Below are 19,340 nucleotides of genomic sequence, written 5' to 3' on the forward strand. Positions count from 1 at the left end.
AGCAGGTAAATTATTAAGCATGTCTTTGATTTGAGGAGATGAAAGAGGGCTGTGCCCCAGAGTGAAGAGGTGAAAGGAGGGCTGTGCCCCAGAGTGAGGAGGTGAAAGAGGACTGTGTCCCAAAGTGAGGAGGTGAAAAAGGACCATGCCCCAGAGTGAAGAGGTGAAAGGAGGGCTGTGCCCCAGAGTGAGGAGGTGAAAGAGGACTGTGTCCCAAAGTGAGGAGGTGAAAAAGGACCATGCCCCAGAGTGAAGAGGTGAAAGGAGGGCTGTGCCCCAGAGTGAGGAGGTGAAAGAGGACTGTGCCCCAGAGTGAGGAGGTGAAAGAGGACTGTGCCCCAGAGTGAGGAGGTGAAAAAAGACCGTGCCCCAGAGTGAAGAGGTGAAAGGAGGGCTGTGCCCCAGAGTGAGTTGATGAAGGAGTCTTGGAGCGACGAAGTGAAGGTGTTCTCGTTGCGGGTAAACAAACTAACACCATGAAGTAAATTTTTCTCCACAACCTCGTACCACGGTATTCAGACATTTTATGAACTCTTCATAAAAATTTCATGTTTTATTGCATTCATATTTCATGTGCAATTCACTGGATAATAAAATAATTTTAAATCAATGTTCATATTCATCACATGTAATACTTTGCAATATATTAATCTAAATATTTTTAAAAGTGAGAAAAAGTGCAAAATGTCTATTTTGATGCCATTGTTAACGTCACATGAACTGCCATCATCATCATATCAGTTTCAGTCATCTAGCAGTACATGATATATTAACGTATTTTGGCTTGCAGGATAGCTTGGAAACGCCAAGCCTGGGCTCGAATCTCAAACCAGTTGTGAACTCTGACCCTGGTGTTTCAAATGAAGAGCAACACCTTGTGTGTACCATCCATTGGAAGGATGTAAAGGTAGAGGACCCGTTTGCCATTACTGGTCGTTCATGAACATTAAAAAGCTCACAATGTCTTTCATGAAGAGTTAGCGAGTTATTGCCAACAAGCTGAACGAATTACAAATTCCGTCATCCTTTAGTGAAATGCCAGGCTTGGCCATCTGGTTCGTGAAAGACTTGGGCCAAAAACATCTCCTGGCTGACCCCATGAGAAGGTGGGATTAAATTGGGCCGTTAAAGGGGTAGTATAATATATTAACGCATTTAAAGTACAAATTAAATAGATAAATGAAGTCACCCCCCACCCCCAACCGTTTTACACTTTTTTGACCCTTTAATCGTATCCAGAGTAAATGCCATCCATTTTGTGTGGTCAGTACTGCAGAAGTTTCTGCAATGAAACAGCAACAACAACATTAGATGAGTCTGCATATATTTTATCGTGTCAAAGGCTCAATCAAGTTTGTACATACCCAATCTACAAATTAATGCAGGAAGTGGGATTTCAATTTGGGATTCATTGCCTTAGAAGGTAGTGCTCATATGGGAACACAAAGCGGACCAATCAGAATTGTTGTTTATGGTCTATCCTTCAGAGTGAAGTTTATTTTATATAGAAATTCCTAAATTGGCATTCCTGAATCAAACAAATTTGGCTTCATGTCAAAAGAGCACCTTCCTCCTCTGCCTCTCCGCACTTCCCCTCTCCTCAATTCAGGTCCCATATACCAGTCAATGAATAAAACAAATAACGAGAAGACCACTCGGTAGAGCACATACCTCTGCCATGTAATGCCTGATCCACGAGAACATATCGGGCCCAATAACTTTTTGAAATATTATTTTATACAATAGTTTTTGAGCTATCCATGATATACAATCCTATCTCAATCATGAAGAATCACTTTAAAAAATAAATAATTCTCATATCCAGATCCGGATTCGGATCTTCACCAAAATCGAATCAATTTGTCTTGGTCACAATCCCAACCTGTCCACCAAGTTTCATATGAATCCGTCCACACCTTTTTGAGATTGTGCTATATATTAGTTTAGCCAGATCTCTCAATGGTTAAGAATCACTTCAAAATTCTCATAGTCAGATGCAGATCCAGATCTTCACCAAAATCTAATCAGTTCGTCCTTGTCACACACCCAATTTGCCCACAAAATTTCATCTGGATCTGTCCACAACTTTTTGAGATATCCTGCACACAGACAGATAAGCAGACATACAGAGAGTGGTGTAAACATAAACCACCTCCATCTTTGGTGGTGGAGGTAAATATCATGCTATATATCGTTTTTGGCCCTATATCTCAAAGGTGAAGAATCACTTAAAAAATTAAATAATTCTTTTATCCAGATACTGATTCAGATCTTCACCAAAATCAAATCAATTTGTCGTGGTCACACAACCAAACTGTCTACTAAGTTTCATCCAAATCCGTCCCAAAGATTTTTGAGATATCATGCTATATATGAGTTTAGCCCTGTCTCTCAATGCTGAAGAATCACTGAAAAAATTATCGGATGTGGATCCGGATTCGGATCTTCACCAAAATTGAATCAATTTTTCCTTGTCACACACCCAACGTGTCCACCAAGTTTCGGCCGAATCCGTCCTCAACATTTTGAGATATTCTGCACACAGACAAACAAACAGACAAATGAAAAATCACTCATAGAGCAACAACTTGGCGAAACGAAACGACACTCGGTGGAGCACATACCTCTGCCAGGCTGAATAGTTTACATTTTATATCCCACTGATGGGCCGGATCTGAAGCCAGACCTGAACCAAAATCGAATTGGCTTGTTCTTGTTACCTAACCAACTCATCCACCAAGTTTCATCTAAATCCGTCCACAACTTTTTGAGATATCATGCAATATCTTTTTTTTTTAGCCCTATTTCTCAATGGTGAACAATCAGTTAAAAATTAAATAATTATCGTATCCAGATCTGCATTTGGATCTTCACCAAAATTGAAAAAATTCTTCCTTGTGGCAGTCCCAACCTGTCCACTAAGTTTTGTGTGAATCCATCCATAACTTTTTGAGATATTTGTGCTACATATCATTTTTGACCCTATCTCTCAGTGGTGAAGAATCACTTTTAAAATTCTCAGATCCAGATCCACAGTCGGATCTTCACCAAAATTAAGCATTGCTGTCCTTGGCCGGTCACTGACACACAAAAAAATTCAGAACGATTACTTGAAAAGTGTGGCCAAAAACTGTGTGCCAAACGCAACAGACCAACATACTTGGCAAAATATTTTTTGCCAAGTAAGAAACAGACAGACAGAGAGGTGATAAATAAAGATGTCGCAGACATCTTTTATTATAACCTCCTTCACCTCCGGTGGTGGAGGTAATAATAGTCTGGAACTGAATAGCTAACTTTATTGTCATTTAAAGAGAGAAATAAAATACATTTCATCTTGAAACCTTCATAGATTCTCAAAATCTTGTTTGTGCAGATCACCGTTAATAAGATAAGTGAAGCTCCAAGTTGAGCTCGACACACTTTTTTTAACTCTTCTTTCAATTTTCAACAGTTATTGCTTCATCTTTGGAAGGGTGTTTGTTTGAGCCTCAAAGTTGTATAAATAAATGTAATACTGACCATGACAGGTGTTTATCACAAGCTTATATGACCACTGCACACAGTTCCATTTATCAGATAGTGGTCCATGGTAATATACACTTTGGAGGTCTTTGGATAGATTTAAAACATTTTCTTTGAATATAAAAAACTGGTGGAATACTTAAAAATTACATCAAAGTGCTGTAGTCCCACAATGGTGACCCAGGGTCAGACTGTTCCCTCAATCTTGATTGACGCGACGCTTCACTTTCCCCTTATTCTGCCTTGTGGAAACGTGTTTGGTATCGGTAGTGTGTATAATTTATGCTTCATGCTGGCGATTGGAAGGCAGTTCTTCATATATGGAAACGGCACAACAACCATAACATCGATCCAGAAATTTCAAAGATTTTGTCCTTGTTTTCAAAATCCCAACTGAAACCCCCAAAGTATCTTGCTGCAAGAAAGGTTTTGCTCTCACCAAGATGCCGAACAGAATGGCAAGCAGTAATAGTAGAATGCACATGACATTGAGAGCTATCGCCCATCTGGGGAAGGTACCACATATTGTCGTTTTAGGGTCGCAGACATCTTTATCTGTGGTGTTGGAGAACATTTGGTTTGTGGTAGCATAGGCATGTACGCATGGCCTGAATACTTGGCCAAGCAATGTGTTCAGAGAAGCAACAGGAGTGTTATACATGCAACTTACCTTTTATGTCTGTGCCATTCACTTGAACAGATCTTGTATCCAGCTCAAGGCCCTGCCAGACATTTTCGTCATTAGCGGATTCAACGATAGAATCATATATTTCATCTTCTTTCGGAGAGGTGTTATAAAACTGCATGGCCGCATCCACCAGCACGGAACCTGCCCTGCAGACGTCAAAATTGCAACATTCACATAATTTTGGCCAATATTTTCTCAAAAATTTGTTCTCTTTCTCAAAAAACAAAAAACAAAAAACAAAAAAAAAAAAAAAAACATTTTCTCAAAAATTCTCAAAAAAAATCATTTGTCGGGAAACAGAAGAAGAAAAAAACAGGGCGACACTCAACGTACAAGCAATTTAAAACGAAGGCAGAAACAAATGCTTACGAAAATTTCTTTATGGAATATTTTCTGAAGTTTGGACTTTTGGTTGTCATAAAAATCTGATTCATCTGTCAAACACAGACATGCACATCTTCAGGAAAACTAAACCATTCCTGTTAAATCATCTGACTAGTTTGAGAATAATCATCATCAAAAATCAACAACGCAATGGTATAACACGAGGGGTGTTCCAAAAGTTCTCAAAACGAGATTAGTCACATTAATTAATTCAAGAATACCAACATTTTTCTTTTTTCAATATACAACTACATATGATGAACAAGGCAGAAAATATTTCCTTCTGAGCGATGTCTGTTTTATATGCAATAATAAAAAAGTCAGCATTTCTTGGATGATTGTCATTATCCCGTTTCAAATAACATTTTGAACGGCTCTCGTAATGAAATAAACATTAATAATAAATATAAAATAAAGATCGGTGTACATTTCTTCAGACTTGTTTCATTCAATTTATAGAAAAATATTTTGTTGATAAAGTGAAATCATTGTACCCATCAATTCGATTTGTCTGACTTACCGCGCCTGTTATTTTGTCACTGGTGTTCTTGTAATATTCGCTCTTCTTGTCCGAAAGAGAGGCGTTGTGTTTTAAGTTGATAATCCTAAAATTGGTATGAAAGGTGATGAATGGAATCTGTTTTCCTGTGAAGACGGACAATGCAAGAGAATGAACTCGATGATCCATTGATTGTTGTCTGTTGTAGTCAAACACAGAACAGGACAAAGCCTCAGTACATACCATTGATGAAAATGGTATCTTCATCCACCTCCAAGTCTGTCGGCTTGAAGGCATTCGTGCTTCTCTCAATGTTGCTGATAAATCCATCAAAGAGGGGCTTGAGATTTTGAATTTCATGATACATTTCGTTGTACATCACCTTTGTTTTGCCAGAATTGTTCCTGAGAAGCACATTTGGGATAAAAACAAAGTTATGAGGATATTTATTTAGTACGACAAAAACAAAAAAACTTCAGAAAAGCAGATAATATGTATGACCATGGCCCATCAATTCACAACATCATATAACAATGTAATTACACTCCAGAAGGTGTACGTTCATGCATAGGTGTGGGAACTGTACGTTTGTGTGCCAGTGTGGGAATTATCGGTTTTTGTTGAGGTACAGGAGCTGGATGCTTGTGTGCAGGTGGCAGACACTTACTTGAATGAATAACTTGATGAAAGTGACGACTTGTTCACAATATTTTGCATCTGCAAGAAAGTGAAATATTTGACCCTTTGGAGATCATGAGATTATAAACCCACCCTGGAATATCAACATTAAATTTCATTTACTGTAGATCATTTCATACAATTGAAAAAAATAGACTGATAACACAAGAGAGTTACACAATCAGAATGCTTAAGGGAATATAGTTCAAAAAATAAAAAGACTGAATGTGAGATTTATGATTATCTCGATGATGGCTCCCACCCTTCACAATCAAAGTTAGTTTTTCCAACAAGATAAATACATTTTGTACTAACAAGAAAAAAGTTCGTGAAAGTGCATCTTACCGCATTGAAAACTTTATCCCCGAGTGTTTTGTATTCCGTGCTGGTTCGGTTTACAAACTGATCCACGAATATTTCATTGGTGATGACAAATTCGATGTTGAGTGGGTTGTATCCTGAATTCATTCCTAAAACGACACCAAGCCTCAGCACATGGGGGATATAGGTGCATTACCTTTAAGACAACTCCCTGCATTAAATTGAAGTCTCACAGAGGGACTTGGACGTACCGTCGACCATGATGCTCTTTTCATCAATGAAAATCTTTGTCTCTCCCAGTTCTCCATTTGTCAAGTTTTGTAGGATCAAATCAAACACATTGGCACTGGGGATGTTGGTTGTGCGATTCACTGACGTCGTCACAGCAATACCGAGAAAGCCATCTTTGTCTCTGCGGGATTAAGGAAGTGCAGTACATGCTGTTTTCATGGAACAACTGCACGATAATTCAATAAAACCAATCAACATTTACTGCAGTCTAACGGAGCCTCGGTGGGTAACTGGGACGAATTATCTTGCAGGAAGAGCACGATACTTGCTGGGAAGTGGAGGTTAGTTCTGTTCTGTTCTGTTCATGCGTATGGCAGCTTGGCTGCCAGGTAGCTATAATTTATTGGAAGCACGGCTGTGCCACTAATGCTGTGCCCCTCCACCAGTACACTGGTACTCATTTCGCCAACCTCAGAAGGACGACAGGCTGAGTCAACCGCACCTGGTGTTAATTCAGTGGCCAACAGGGCGAGAACTCAGGACCCTGATATCCCAAGCCAGCCACCCTAACCATTAAGCCATCACCAGGCTTAATGGAGGTTAGTTAAAATTTCATGAGAAACACTTACTTAAATTCAGTGGTGACGTTTGTGACTTCTCCATATTTTCCCATCATTGACTGAAACTATAAGGAGAGAGAAAAATGACAAAATATACTTTTGTTGTTTGCATTGATCACATGTTCACACGTCAAATTGCTTGACCGTTCATGTAAATTACACAGGAATTAATATGTTATTGCAGTGATGTAACTTTCCTCCATAAAAATCTGAACATGTGGAATTGATAATGTAATTTTTGAAGGAATGTTGCAGCATTCATTCAAAGGGCTTTTTTGGCATGAGGGATGTGCAGAACTGATTGGAAGTTTCCCCATCACGTAATTTCCTCATGGAATAATTGTTCAGCTCGTGCAACTCATGCACCTTTAGGTTTTTCGAGGTGGCTAGAAATTCTGGACAAATTTGTGTGGATCATGAAACATCAGCATGTGGATCACACAAAAAACACATACGGGTTACATTATTTAACAATCCCTTACAATGCCACATCTATCAGAAAAAGAGAGGAATCAAATCATTGGACACTTTCAAGTAGGGTCTTCCATTAGCCATGTTGCAAGGTTCTTTAACCTGAAGAGAGGAACTGTTCATGATCTCAGAAGAAATTATCAAGCCACTGGATCAACAAGAGATATACCAAGAAATGGACGTCCCAGAATAATGACTCCCACTCAGGACACTCAGGACTCCAATACATTCGCACGACCCATCTCCAGAGTCCCTTTCAAACTGCACATTATACTACAAACACACTTCCTGGACCTGTCCTGGATCATTGTCCAAGACTTGCACCGCGACACTTCCAAGCATGACTGCAGTGATCAAATCAGCATGTCCGATGGACATGGAGGTAGAGTTATGCTCAGTGAAAAATCCAGGTTTCTCCTTGAAAGGCATGATTGTTGTCCATGGTCCACAGAATACGCAATAAGTGATGTGCCCCAGTCTGTAATCAGGAAGCCACAAATTTTGGATGTGGAAATATGATGTGGGGTGTCACCTTTCACATCAACTTTATCTGTATGCATGGTAATATGATCGCAGATGGACACATGAATGAGATCTTCCAGCAATATGTGTTGCCTACCCTTGAATAACATTGTCCAGGAATCATCTTTATGCACTAAAATTTTCCTGCCCACTGGGCATTCAAACCACAAACATTCTTGTCAATGCCAATGTTAATGTCATCATACCCTGGGCTGCCATCTTGCCAGATTTAAACCCAATTGAACATCTTGAGGACAGCAATGATCATCGTGATCAAACCTTGCCAAGGGAGACACAGACCCTCGAGCTGGAACAGTAGTTGATTCGGGCATGGAATGCCATTCCCCAGGCTCAGATTTGAATGCTCACATGGTTAACGTGATGACAGTGCAATGCAGTGATTGCTGCTGGAGATGCACATACCCGGTATTGAGATTTTTACTTCCACGTTAGATCCATATGTGAAACCATTCACTGCCACCGAAATGCAGCAATTGCATGATTATGTCACAATGAAATGTACATGTAATGTTTCAGCATGTATTTCTATCAGAGGTTTGTACTTCTGTGTCCCATCTTGTGACATAAATAAATTGCATCAACAACAATCACTTGTTCAGTTTATCATGGTGGAAAGTGTATATTGATCAATCCCTATTGATACATTGATATCTGTAACAAATGCCTGAAGTGGTAAACTCTCAACTTCGGTATTTTATATGTCGAATAGTTTTGGGGTTTTTTTGCTTACGTGGGAGTTGATCTTTTGGCGAATGGTCTCGCTTCCGTCATTGTAACGGATGTTGGTCGAATTAAACTCGGTCTTTACAGTCAACGGGTCTCTCAAGGTTGCAGCTGAAAAGAGATGAGATAGAGCAGGTTAGTAGAACTCAAACAAAATACACAACTGTCTTTTTGAACATGACATCAGTCATACTTGGTGCATTCAAAAACAATCTTTGAATGAGAAACTCAAGGTTGTCCAAGAAACTCCATTTTATACGATTCTACAGTGAGGTGTGGTGCATTCAAAAACAATCTTTGAATGAGAAACTCAAAGTTGTCCAAGAAACTCCATTTTATACGATTCTACATTGAGGTGCAAGTCATTATTGGAGGAAATAAAAATATTTCTTCGGACCATTGTACATTCGGCCTGGTGTTGGCTTAATGGGAAGGGTGGTGGGCTTGGTATCTGAGGATCCTGAGTTCTCCTGAGTTCAAATCTCACTCAGCTGTTGAATTAACACCAGGTGGGGTTGACTTTGCCTGTCATCCTTCTGAGGTTGGCAAAATTCATTCTAACTTGCTGGTATACTGTGTTGGAGTGACGACCTGTCGAGGATTGTGCCCACGAGCCAAGGAGACTGCTGAGGCAGCACCAATGCTCTGCATTCAGAATGGTTTCCAATGGATGGATGTACATTCAAAATATGTACAACTTCTCAGAGGTGAGTTTGTTTTTAATATCCACTTTTAAATAATATCCACTTTTAATGTCCACTTCAACAATAATATCCACTTTTCAACATGTTCTGTCCAGCATTGCAGGACTGCATTAGCATGTATGACAATTCATCCACTTCTTACGATAATTCCCTCATTTAACATGAAAAAACAGTGAGAGGTGGCGATCCCAACTTAGTTTCACGTTTCCAACCACACCCAGAACACAACCACCACTTTTCAACTTACTTTGTGGAGTTGTTTAGGTGTCCATACTTTTGAAGAACACATATAAATTTGCTAAGTGGTTTTTCTTTTCAAAAACGTTTTCATACAAATATGCCATTGTAATACTGCAAACTTCTGGGACTTGTAATGCACTCTTCTACTGGTAAAGACACTGCATGATTCTCATTTACATGGAGATCTTTTGTTCTCCTCTTTCCCCATCCCCCACCTCACAAACCCCCGTGACTATTTATTTTTAATACTGCCTAAAACCTTCCCAAGTGGACACCAAGTACAAGCACCAAGCTTCAACTTAATCTATCCACTAGTTTAGGAGTGTATACGAGTCAAACACACACACACACACACACACACACACACACACACACACACACACACACACACACACACACACACACGCACACTATGTATCCAGTGGTATGATTATCTGAGCTTCAAAATATGATGATGAATAATTACCTGCTACTTGCAAGGTATTCTCATCGAGTTGAATAGTGGTATTGGGAATGGTTGTGTTTTCTCCAGCCTTGTGGAGTTCACCACTTAAAGCTGTCACGACCTGGTGAGCAGATGGTGTGTTGTGTTTTGCAAAGGTCAAGTCACTCTCAACAACAATAGAGCCGCTCCTGCAAACAATTAAAAAGGAGGAGAAATGTTGATTAATAAAAAGCACTTTCCCAAAAAATTAAATTAAAATTAAACTTTCCGAATGTTTTTATTCCAAATATAAACACATGTCGATGTGACAGTTTGATGCAGTTTCATCTTCACGATACTCCCCCTCCCCCATGGAAATTTACATTATTTTATTGCAAGGTAGTTTGTAAAAGATTCCATGATATTTCCCGACCCAAGCAAATTCCTTCAACACACTTTAGAACTAATCCATCACTGTATGTTTTTCCCTTGAATTTTGTGTTTTTTTTTACTTTTACACAAGTTTGATTGTCCTCCATGAAGGACACAAAATCAATTATTTTTTTAAAGTTCAATCGCAACACAGGCTCTTCAAAATGTTCAATGAATGAGATAATCACATGCGTCAAATTATCACACAAAGGCTTTCATCTTATTTCTAAACATAGTACACGTTTGTATAGCTTGTTCAGACATCATTTTTGTTTAGAAATTATATTTAGTTTCCACTGAAAAATAACATTATAAGTTGTAAATTTTGGATGACCGAGTATTGTATCTTGCTCCAATAATATTTTTGTATCACAAAACTCAAACAGGTAAAATTTGATGTGAATATCACATCTGTTTCAGACACAGATGTTTAACAAAATACAGGAAGCAAAGGTAAACTAGAGGGGGAGCACTCGGGAGAGTGCAAAACCTCCACCACCAATACTGCTGGGTCACTCAAGTGAACCTTATATTCATTAAATATCATGTCAACAGTGCTGACAGAGTTATAGTTCTTTTCTCCAACATTTTTTTTAGGGGGGGGGGTTGGAAATCACTTAAAACATGCAGAAATGCAAAAAAAAAAAATTCTCGAACAATTTTTTTTTGGGGGGGGGGGGGTTGAAAATCACTTAAAACATGGAGAAATGCAAAAATATATTTTTCTTCTCGAACAATTTTTTTTTGTGGGGGGGGGGGGGCGGGGAGCACCAAGTCCAAAATTTAATGGCATGATCCTTGGACCATACCTAACCCCCAGCAAGTTTCGTCGAAATCCGTCGAGGAGTTTTTCCCTAATACTGTGCAAAAACAAACAAACAAACAAACAAACAGAAAGGAGTGAAAACAGTAACCTCCATCCATCTTCGAAGATGGCGGAGGTTAAAAATGGAACGTTTCAAAAGATGATTATATTCTCCTTACTTGAATGATTTAACTTTGCAGCTGATGAACGTTGACGGATATATCTTCTTGAACACCTTATTCAGCTGAAAAGGAAAGAGGACAAAAATTAAAATCATTTCTCTGTTTTAAAACAAGAAGTGTATTAATTATTAAGAGTTTGATTTTGCATATTTGAATTATAAAACCCATACGCATGAACATGAGACGGACAGATGAAGACAAGTCAAACAGACAGTCGTTCCCAATGATCGATGAAAGAGCAAGTATCCATCATTGAGAACCAAACATGATAAATTACTGTGAGATTCCAGACCAATGCAGAGTGTGCTTCCACACCACAATAAAAACAAACAAAATGCAGAAACAATGACATCACAATTACAGCATCTTACCCCAGATTCAATTTCATTTGCCAGCTCTTTAAAGGCAGGTGATGAGTTGTTCTCCAAGTCTTTGTTGAATTTCTTATTCACGATCTTGAAACCTATGCCATAGTTGACATTTGATGCAGCTGCGAAAAACAAAAGTTCAATTTATAAATCTCAAACACACAAAATAACCGGTTTATCGATGACAAGGGTCAAAATGCAAGAGATGATTTTCATGCGCATTTTCATAGGACACTGCAGAAGTACAAATATGGTATCAGAGCTGAGGGTGGTGGATTCTGGATAAACAACTGTTGCTGCAACTTCTGCTTGGACAATGAACAAACAGTTCCAGAAATGATTGTTGATGATGCTTACATACAGATATTTTATAACTGGGGGTTAAAATTATGAAAGCACTGTTGTTGCTCCAGTATAAATTATTGTGGTCAATGTTTCCACACCTGTGAAGGTCTGTATCAAAGCAATAGGTGTGGTGGTGGTGGAGGCTGTTGAGGATGATGCCTCAGAACTTTTTACTGTTGTTGCTGATGTTCCTGCAGTAGAAGTAATGACTGGAGAGGTGGGAAGTGCTGTTGAGGTTCCTGCTGGCGTGCTTGCTCCTTAAAATGGACAACAAAGTGAATATATTCCAAGAAGGAAGCACGTCTGAAACTTAGTTATTTTCAGAAGACCTTCTTTTCCACAAATAATCTCCCCTTTACCACAACATGCTTGAAATAAATGAGATAGAGCAAGTTAGTATAACTTAAACAAAATACACAATTGTCTTTTTGAACATGACATCAGTCACACTTGGTGCATTCAAAAACATTCTAAGAATGAGATTCTCATGGTTGTCCAAGAAACTCCATTTTATATGATTCCACATTGAGGTGTAAGTTGTTATTGAAGCAAATAAAAACATTTCTTCGGACCAATGTACATTCGGCCTGGTGTTGGCTTAATGGGAAGGGTGGCGGGCTTGGGATCTGAGGATCCTGAGTTCTCTTGAGTTCAAATATCACTCAGCTGTTGAATTAATACCAGGTGGGGTTGACTTTGCCTGTCATCCTTCTGAGGTTGGCAAAATTCATTCCAACTTACTGGTATACTGTGTTGGAGTGACGACCTGTCGAGGATTGTGCCCACGAGCCAAGGAGACTGCTGAGGCAGCACCAATGCTCTGCATTCAGAATGGTTTCCAATGGATGGATGTACATTCAAAATATGTACAACTTCTCAGAGGTGAGTTTGTTTTTAAAATCCACTTTTAAATAATATCCACTTTTAATGTCCACTTCAACAATAATATCCACTTTTCAACATGTTCTGTCCAGCATTGCAGGACTGCATTAGCATGTGTGACAATTCACCCACTTCTTTTGATAATTCCCTCATTTAACATAAAAAACAGTGAGAGGTGGCCATCCCAACTTAGTTTCACGTTTCCAACCACACCCAGAACACAACCACCACTTTTCAACTGACTTTGTGGAGTTGTTTAGGGGTCCATACTTTTGAAGAACACATATAAATTTGCTAAGTGGTTTTTCTTTTCAAAAACGTTTTTATACAAATATGCCATTGTAATACTGCAAACTTCTGGGACTTGTAATGCACTCTTTCACTGGTAAAGACACTGCATGATTCTCATTTACATGGAGATCTTTTGTTCTCCTCTTTCCCCATCCCCCACCTCACAAAACCCCGTGACTATTTATTTTTAATACTGCCTAAAACCTACCCAAGTGGACACCAAGTACAAGCACCAAGCTTCAACTTAATCTATCCAGTAGTTTAGGAGTGTATACGAGTCAAACACACACACACACACACACACACACACATACACACACACACACACACACACACACACACACACACACACACACACACACACACACACACACACACACACACACACACACACACACACACACACACACACTATGTATCCAGTGGTATGATTATCTGAGCTTCAAAATATGATGATGAATAATTACCTGCTACTTGCAAGGTATTCTCATCGAGTTGAATAGTGGTATTGGGAATGGTTGTGTTTTCTCTGGCCTTGTGGAGTTCACCACTTAAAGCTGTCACGACCTGGTCAGCAGATGGTGTGTTGTTTTTTTCAAAGGTCAAGTCACTCTCAACAACAATAGAGCCGCTCCTGCAAACAATTAAAAAGGAGGAGAAATGTTGATTAATAAAAAGCACTTTCCCAAAAATTTAATTAAAATTAAACTTTCTGAATGTTTTTATTCCAAATATAAACACATGTCGATGTGACAGTTTGATGCAGTTTCATCTTCACGATACTCCCCCTCCCCCATGGAAATTTACATTATTTTATTGCAAGGAAGTTTGTAAAAGATTCCATGATATTTCCCGACCCAAGCAAATTCCTTCAACACACTTTAGAACTAATCCATCACTGTATGTTTTTCCCTTGAATTTTGTGTTTTTTTACTTTTACACAAGTTTGATCATCCTCCATGAAGGACACAAAATCAATTATTTTTTTAAAGTTCAATCGCAACACAGGCTCTTCAAAATGTTCAAGGAATGAGATAATGACATGCGTGAAATTATCACACAAAGGCTTTCATCTTATTTCTAAACATAGTACACGTTTGTATAGCTTGTTCAGACATCATTTTTTTTGTTTAGAAATTATATTTAGTTTGGACTGAAAAATAACATTATAAGTTGTAAATTTTGGATGACCGAGTATTGTATCTTGCTCCAATAATATTTTTGTATCACAAAACTCAAACAGGTAAAATTTGATGTGAATATCACATCTGTTTCAGACACAGATATTTAACAAAATACAGGAAGCAAAGGTAAACTAGAGGGGGAGCGCTCGGGAGAGTGCAAAACCTCCGCCGCCAATACTGCTGGGTCACTCAAGTGAACCTTATATCTTATTCATTCAATATGTCAACAGTGCTGACTGAGTTATAGTTCTTTTCTCCAACAATTTTTTAGGGGGGGAGGGTTGGAAATCACTTAAAACATGCAGAAATTAAAAAAAAAATTCTCTAACAATTTTTTTTGGGGGGTTTGAAAATCACTTAAAACATGTAGAAATACAAAAAAAAAATTTTCTCAAACAATTTTTTTTGGGGGGGGGGGGAGGACCAATTCCAAAATTTAATGGCATGATCCTTGGACCATACCTAACCCCCCAGCAAGTTTCGTCGAAATCCGTCGAGGAGTTTTTCCCTAAATCTGTGCACAAACAAACAAACAAACAAACAGAAAGGAGTGAAAACAGTAACCTCCATCCATCTTCGAAGATGGCAGAGGTTAAAAATGGAACGTTTCAAAAGATGATTATATTCTCCTTACTTGAATGATTTAACTTTGCAGCTGATGAACGTTGACGGATATATCTTCTTGAACACCTTATTCAGCTGAAAAGGAAAGAGGACAAAAATTAAAATCATTTCTCTGTTTTAAAACAAGAAGTGTATTATTAAGAGTTTGATTTTGCATATTTGAATTATAAAACCCAAACGCACGAAAATGAGACGGACAGATGAAGACATAAGTCAAACAGACAGTCGTTCCCAATGATCGATGAAAGAGCAAGTATCCATCATTGATATCCAAACATGATAAATTACTGTGAGATTCCAGACCAATGCAGAGTGTGCTTCCACACCACAATAAAAACAAACAAAATGCAGAAACAACGACATCACAATTACAGCATCTTACCCCAGATTCAATTTCATTTGCCAGCTCTTTAAAGGCAGGTGATGAGTTGTTCTCCAAGTCTTTGTTGAATTTCTTATTCACGATCTTGAAAACAATGCCATAGTTGACATTTGATGCAGCTGAGAAAAACAAAAGTTCAATTTATAAATCTCAAACACACAAAATAACCGGTTTATCGATGACAAGGGTCAAAATGCAAGAGATGATTTTCATGCGCATTTTCATAGGACACTGCAGAAGTACAAATATGGTATCAGAGCTGAGGGTGGTGGATTCTGGATAAACAACTGTTGCTGCAACTTCTGCTTGGACAATGAACAAACAGTTCCAGAAATGATTGTTGATGATGCTTACATACAGATATTTTATAACTGGGGGTTAAAATTATGAAAGCACTGTTGTTGCTCCAGTATAAATTATTGTGGTCAATGTTTCCACACCTGTGAAGGTCTGTATCAAAGCAATAGGTGTGGTGGTGGTGGAGGCTGTTGAGGATGATGCCTCAGAACTTTTTACTGTTGTTGCTGATGTTCCTGCAGTAGAAGTAATGACTGGAGAGGTGGGAAGTGCTGTTGAGGTTCCTGCTGGCATGCTTGCTCCTTAAAATGGACAACAAAGTGAATATATTCCAAGAAGGAAGCACGTCTGAAACTTAGTTATTTTCAGAAGACCTTCTTTTCCACAAATAATCTCCCCTTTACCACAACATGCTTGAAATAAATGAGATAGAGCAAGTTAGTATAACTTAAACAAAATACACAATTGTCTTTTGAACATGACATCAGTCACACTTGGTGCATTCAAAAACATTCTAAGAATGAGATTCTCATGGTTGTCCAAGAAACTCCATTTTATATGATTCCACATTGAGGTGTAAGTTGTTATTGAAGCAAATAAAAACATTTCTTCGGACCAATGTACATTCGGCCTGGTGTTGGCTTAATGGGAAGGGTGGCGGGCTTGGGATCTGAGGATCCTGAGTTCTCTTGAGTTCAAATATCACTCAGCTGTTGAATTAATACCAGGTGGGGTTGACTTTGCCTGTCATCCTTCTGAGGTTGGCAAAATTCATTCCAACTTACTGGTATACTGTGTTGGAGTGACGACCTGTCGAGGATTGTGCCCACGAGCCAAGGAGACTGCTGAGGCAGCACCAATGCTCTGCATTCAGAATGGTTTCCAATGGATGGATGTACATTCAAAATATGTACAACTTCTCAGAGGTGAGTTTGTTTTTAAAATCCACTTTTAAATAATATCCACTTTTAATGTCCACTTCAACAATAATATCCACTTTTCAACATGTTCTGTCCAGCATTGCAGGACTGCATTAGCATGTATGACAATTCACCCACTTCTTTTGATAATTCCCTCATTTAACATAAAAAACAGTGAGAGGTGGCCATCCCAACTTAGTTTCACGTTTCCAACCACACCCAGAACACAACCACCACTTTTCAACTGACTTTGTGGAGTTGTTTAGGGGTCCATACTTTTGAAGAACACATATAAATTTGCTAAGTGGTTTTTCTTTTCAAAAACGTTTTTATACAAATATGCCATTGTAATACTGCAAACTTCTGGGACTTGTAATGCACTCTTCCACTGGTAAAGACACTGCATGATTCTCATTTACATGGAGATCTTTTGTTCTCCTCTTTCCCCATCCCCCACCTCACAAAACCCCGTGACTATTTATTTTTAATACTGCCTAAAACCTACCCAAGTGGACACCAAGTACAAGCACCAAGCTTCAACTTAATCTATCCAGTAGTTTAGGAGTGTATACGAGTCAAACACACACACACACACACACACACACACACACACACACACACACACACACACACACACACACACACACACACACACTATGTATCCAGTGGTATGATTATCTGAGCTTCAAAATATGATGATGAATAATTACCTGCTACTTGCAAGGTATTCTCATCGAGTTGAATAGTGGTATTGGGAAAGGTTGTGTTTTCTCCGACCTTGTGGAGTTCACCACTTAAAGCTGTCACGACCTCGTCAGCAGATGGTGTGTTGTTTTTTTCAAAGGTCAAATCACTCTCAACAACAATAGAGCCGCTCCTGCAAACAATTAAAAAGGAGGAGAAATGTTGATTAATAAAAAGCACTTTCCCAAAAATTTAATTAAAATTAAACTTTCTGAATGTTTTTATTCCAAATATAAACACATGTCGATGTGACAGTTTGATGCAGTTTCATCTTCATGATACTCCCCCTCCCCCATGGAAATTTACATTATTTTATTGCAAGGAAGTTTGTAAAAGATTCCATGATATTTCCCGACCCAAGCAAATTCCTTCAACACACTTTAGAACTAATCCATCACTGTATGTTTTTCCCTTGAATTTTGTGTTTTTTTACTTTTACACAAGTTTGATCATCCTCCATGAAGGACACAAAATCAATTATTTTTTTAAAGTTCAATCGCAACACAGGCTCTTCAAAATGTTCAAGGAATGAGATAATGACATGCGTGAAATTATCACACAAAGGCTTTCATCTTATTTCTAAACATAGTACACGTTTGTATAGCTTGTTCAGACATCATTTTTTTTGTTTAGAAATTATATTTAGTTTGGACTGAAAAATAACATTATAAGTTGTAAATTTTGGATGACCGAGTATTGTATCTTGCTCCAATAATATTTTTGTATCACAAAACTCAAACAGGTAAAATTTGATGTGAATATCACATCTGTTTCAGACACAGATGTTTAACAAAATACAGGAAGCAAAGGTAAACTAGAGGGGGAGCGCTCCGGAGAGTGCATAACCTCCGCCGCCAATACTGCTGGGTCACTCAAGTGAACCTTATATCTTATTCATTCAATATGTCAACAGTGCTGACTGAGTTATAGTTCTTTTCTCCAACAATTTTTTAGGGGGGGAGGGTTGGAAATCACTTAAAACATGCAGAAATTAAAAAAAAAATTCTCTAACAATTTTTTTTGGGGGGTTTGAAAATCACTTAAAACATGTAGAAATACAAAAAAAAAATTTTTCTCAAACAATTTTTTTTGGGGGGGGGGAGGACCAATTCCAATATTTAATGGCATGATCCTTGGACCATACCTAACCCCCCAGCAAGTTTCGTCGAAATCCGTCGAGGAGTTTTTCCCTAAATCTGTGCACAAACAAACAAACAAACAAACAGAAAGGAGTGAAAACAGTAACCTCCATCCATCTTCGAAGATGGCAGAGGTTAAAAATGGAACGTTTCAAAAGATGATTATATTCTCCTTACTTGAATGATTTAACTTTGCAGCTGATGAACGTTGACGGATATATCTTCTTGAACACCTTATTCAGCTGAAAAGGAAAGAGGACAAAAATTAAAATCATTTCTCTGTTTTAAAACAAGAAGTGTATTATTAAGAGTTTGATTTTGCATATTTGAATTATAAAACCCAAACGCACGAAAATGAGACGGACAGATGAAGACATAAGTCAAACAGACAGTCGTTCCCAATGATCGATGAAAGAGCAAGTATCCATCATTGATATCCAAACATGATAAATTACTGTGAGATTCCAGACCAATGCAGAGTGTGCTTCCACACCACAATAAAAACAAACAAAATGCAGAAACAACGACATCACAATTACAGCATCTTACCCCAGATTCAATTTCATTTGCCAGCTCTTTGAAGGCAGGTGATGAGTTGTTCTCCAAGTCTTTGTTGAATTTCTTATTCACGATCTTGAAAACAATGCCATAGTTGACATTTGATGCAGCTGAGAAAAACAAAAGTTCAATTTAT

The 19,340-nt window shown here is 38.3% G+C and overlaps 1 protein-coding gene across 1 annotated transcript in view; it reads right to left on the reverse strand.

Moving 5' to 3' along the window:
- Window positions 1-538: 538 nt before the first annotated feature.
- Window positions 539-19,340, reverse strand: part of LOC147016840 (uncharacterized) — a 31,681-nt gene continuing 12,879 nt past the window's right edge. The window contains exons 10-31 of the mRNA XM_085845950.1: window positions 19,196-19,314; window positions 18,824-18,888; window positions 17,474-17,640; window positions 15,987-16,145; window positions 15,547-15,665; window positions 15,175-15,239; window positions 13,824-13,990; window positions 12,282-12,440; window positions 11,842-11,960; window positions 11,468-11,532; window positions 10,094-10,260; window positions 8,691-8,794; window positions 6,956-7,011; window positions 6,347-6,507; window positions 6,120-6,244; window positions 5,764-5,813; window positions 5,340-5,500; window positions 5,118-5,242; window positions 4,583-4,647; window positions 4,196-4,359; window positions 3,965-4,080; window positions 539-3,846 (exon numbers count right to left, since the gene is read on the reverse strand). Coding sequence (XP_085702076.1) covers window positions 3,748-3,846; window positions 3,965-4,080; window positions 4,196-4,359; window positions 4,583-4,647; window positions 5,118-5,242; window positions 5,340-5,500; window positions 5,764-5,813; window positions 6,120-6,244; window positions 6,347-6,507; window positions 6,956-7,011; window positions 8,691-8,794; window positions 10,094-10,260; window positions 11,468-11,532; window positions 11,842-11,960; window positions 12,282-12,440; window positions 13,824-13,990; window positions 15,175-15,239; window positions 15,547-15,665; window positions 15,987-16,145; window positions 17,474-17,640; window positions 18,824-18,888; window positions 19,196-19,314 — 2,597 coding nt within the window. The 3' untranslated portion in view covers window positions 539-3,747. The remainder of the gene's footprint in view (window positions 3,847-3,964; window positions 4,081-4,195; window positions 4,360-4,582; window positions 4,648-5,117; window positions 5,243-5,339; window positions 5,501-5,763; window positions 5,814-6,119; window positions 6,245-6,346; window positions 6,508-6,955; window positions 7,012-8,690; window positions 8,795-10,093; window positions 10,261-11,467; window positions 11,533-11,841; window positions 11,961-12,281; window positions 12,441-13,823; window positions 13,991-15,174; window positions 15,240-15,546; window positions 15,666-15,986; window positions 16,146-17,473; window positions 17,641-18,823; window positions 18,889-19,195; window positions 19,315-19,340) is intronic.

The sequence above is a fragment of the Eptatretus burgeri genome, chromosome 11 (genome assembly GCF_056783735.1).
Source record: "Eptatretus burgeri isolate ZD-2024b chromosome 11, Ebu_testis_v1, whole genome shotgun sequence".
NCBI lineage: Eukaryota > Metazoa > Chordata > Myxini > Myxiniformes > Myxinidae > Eptatretus > Eptatretus burgeri.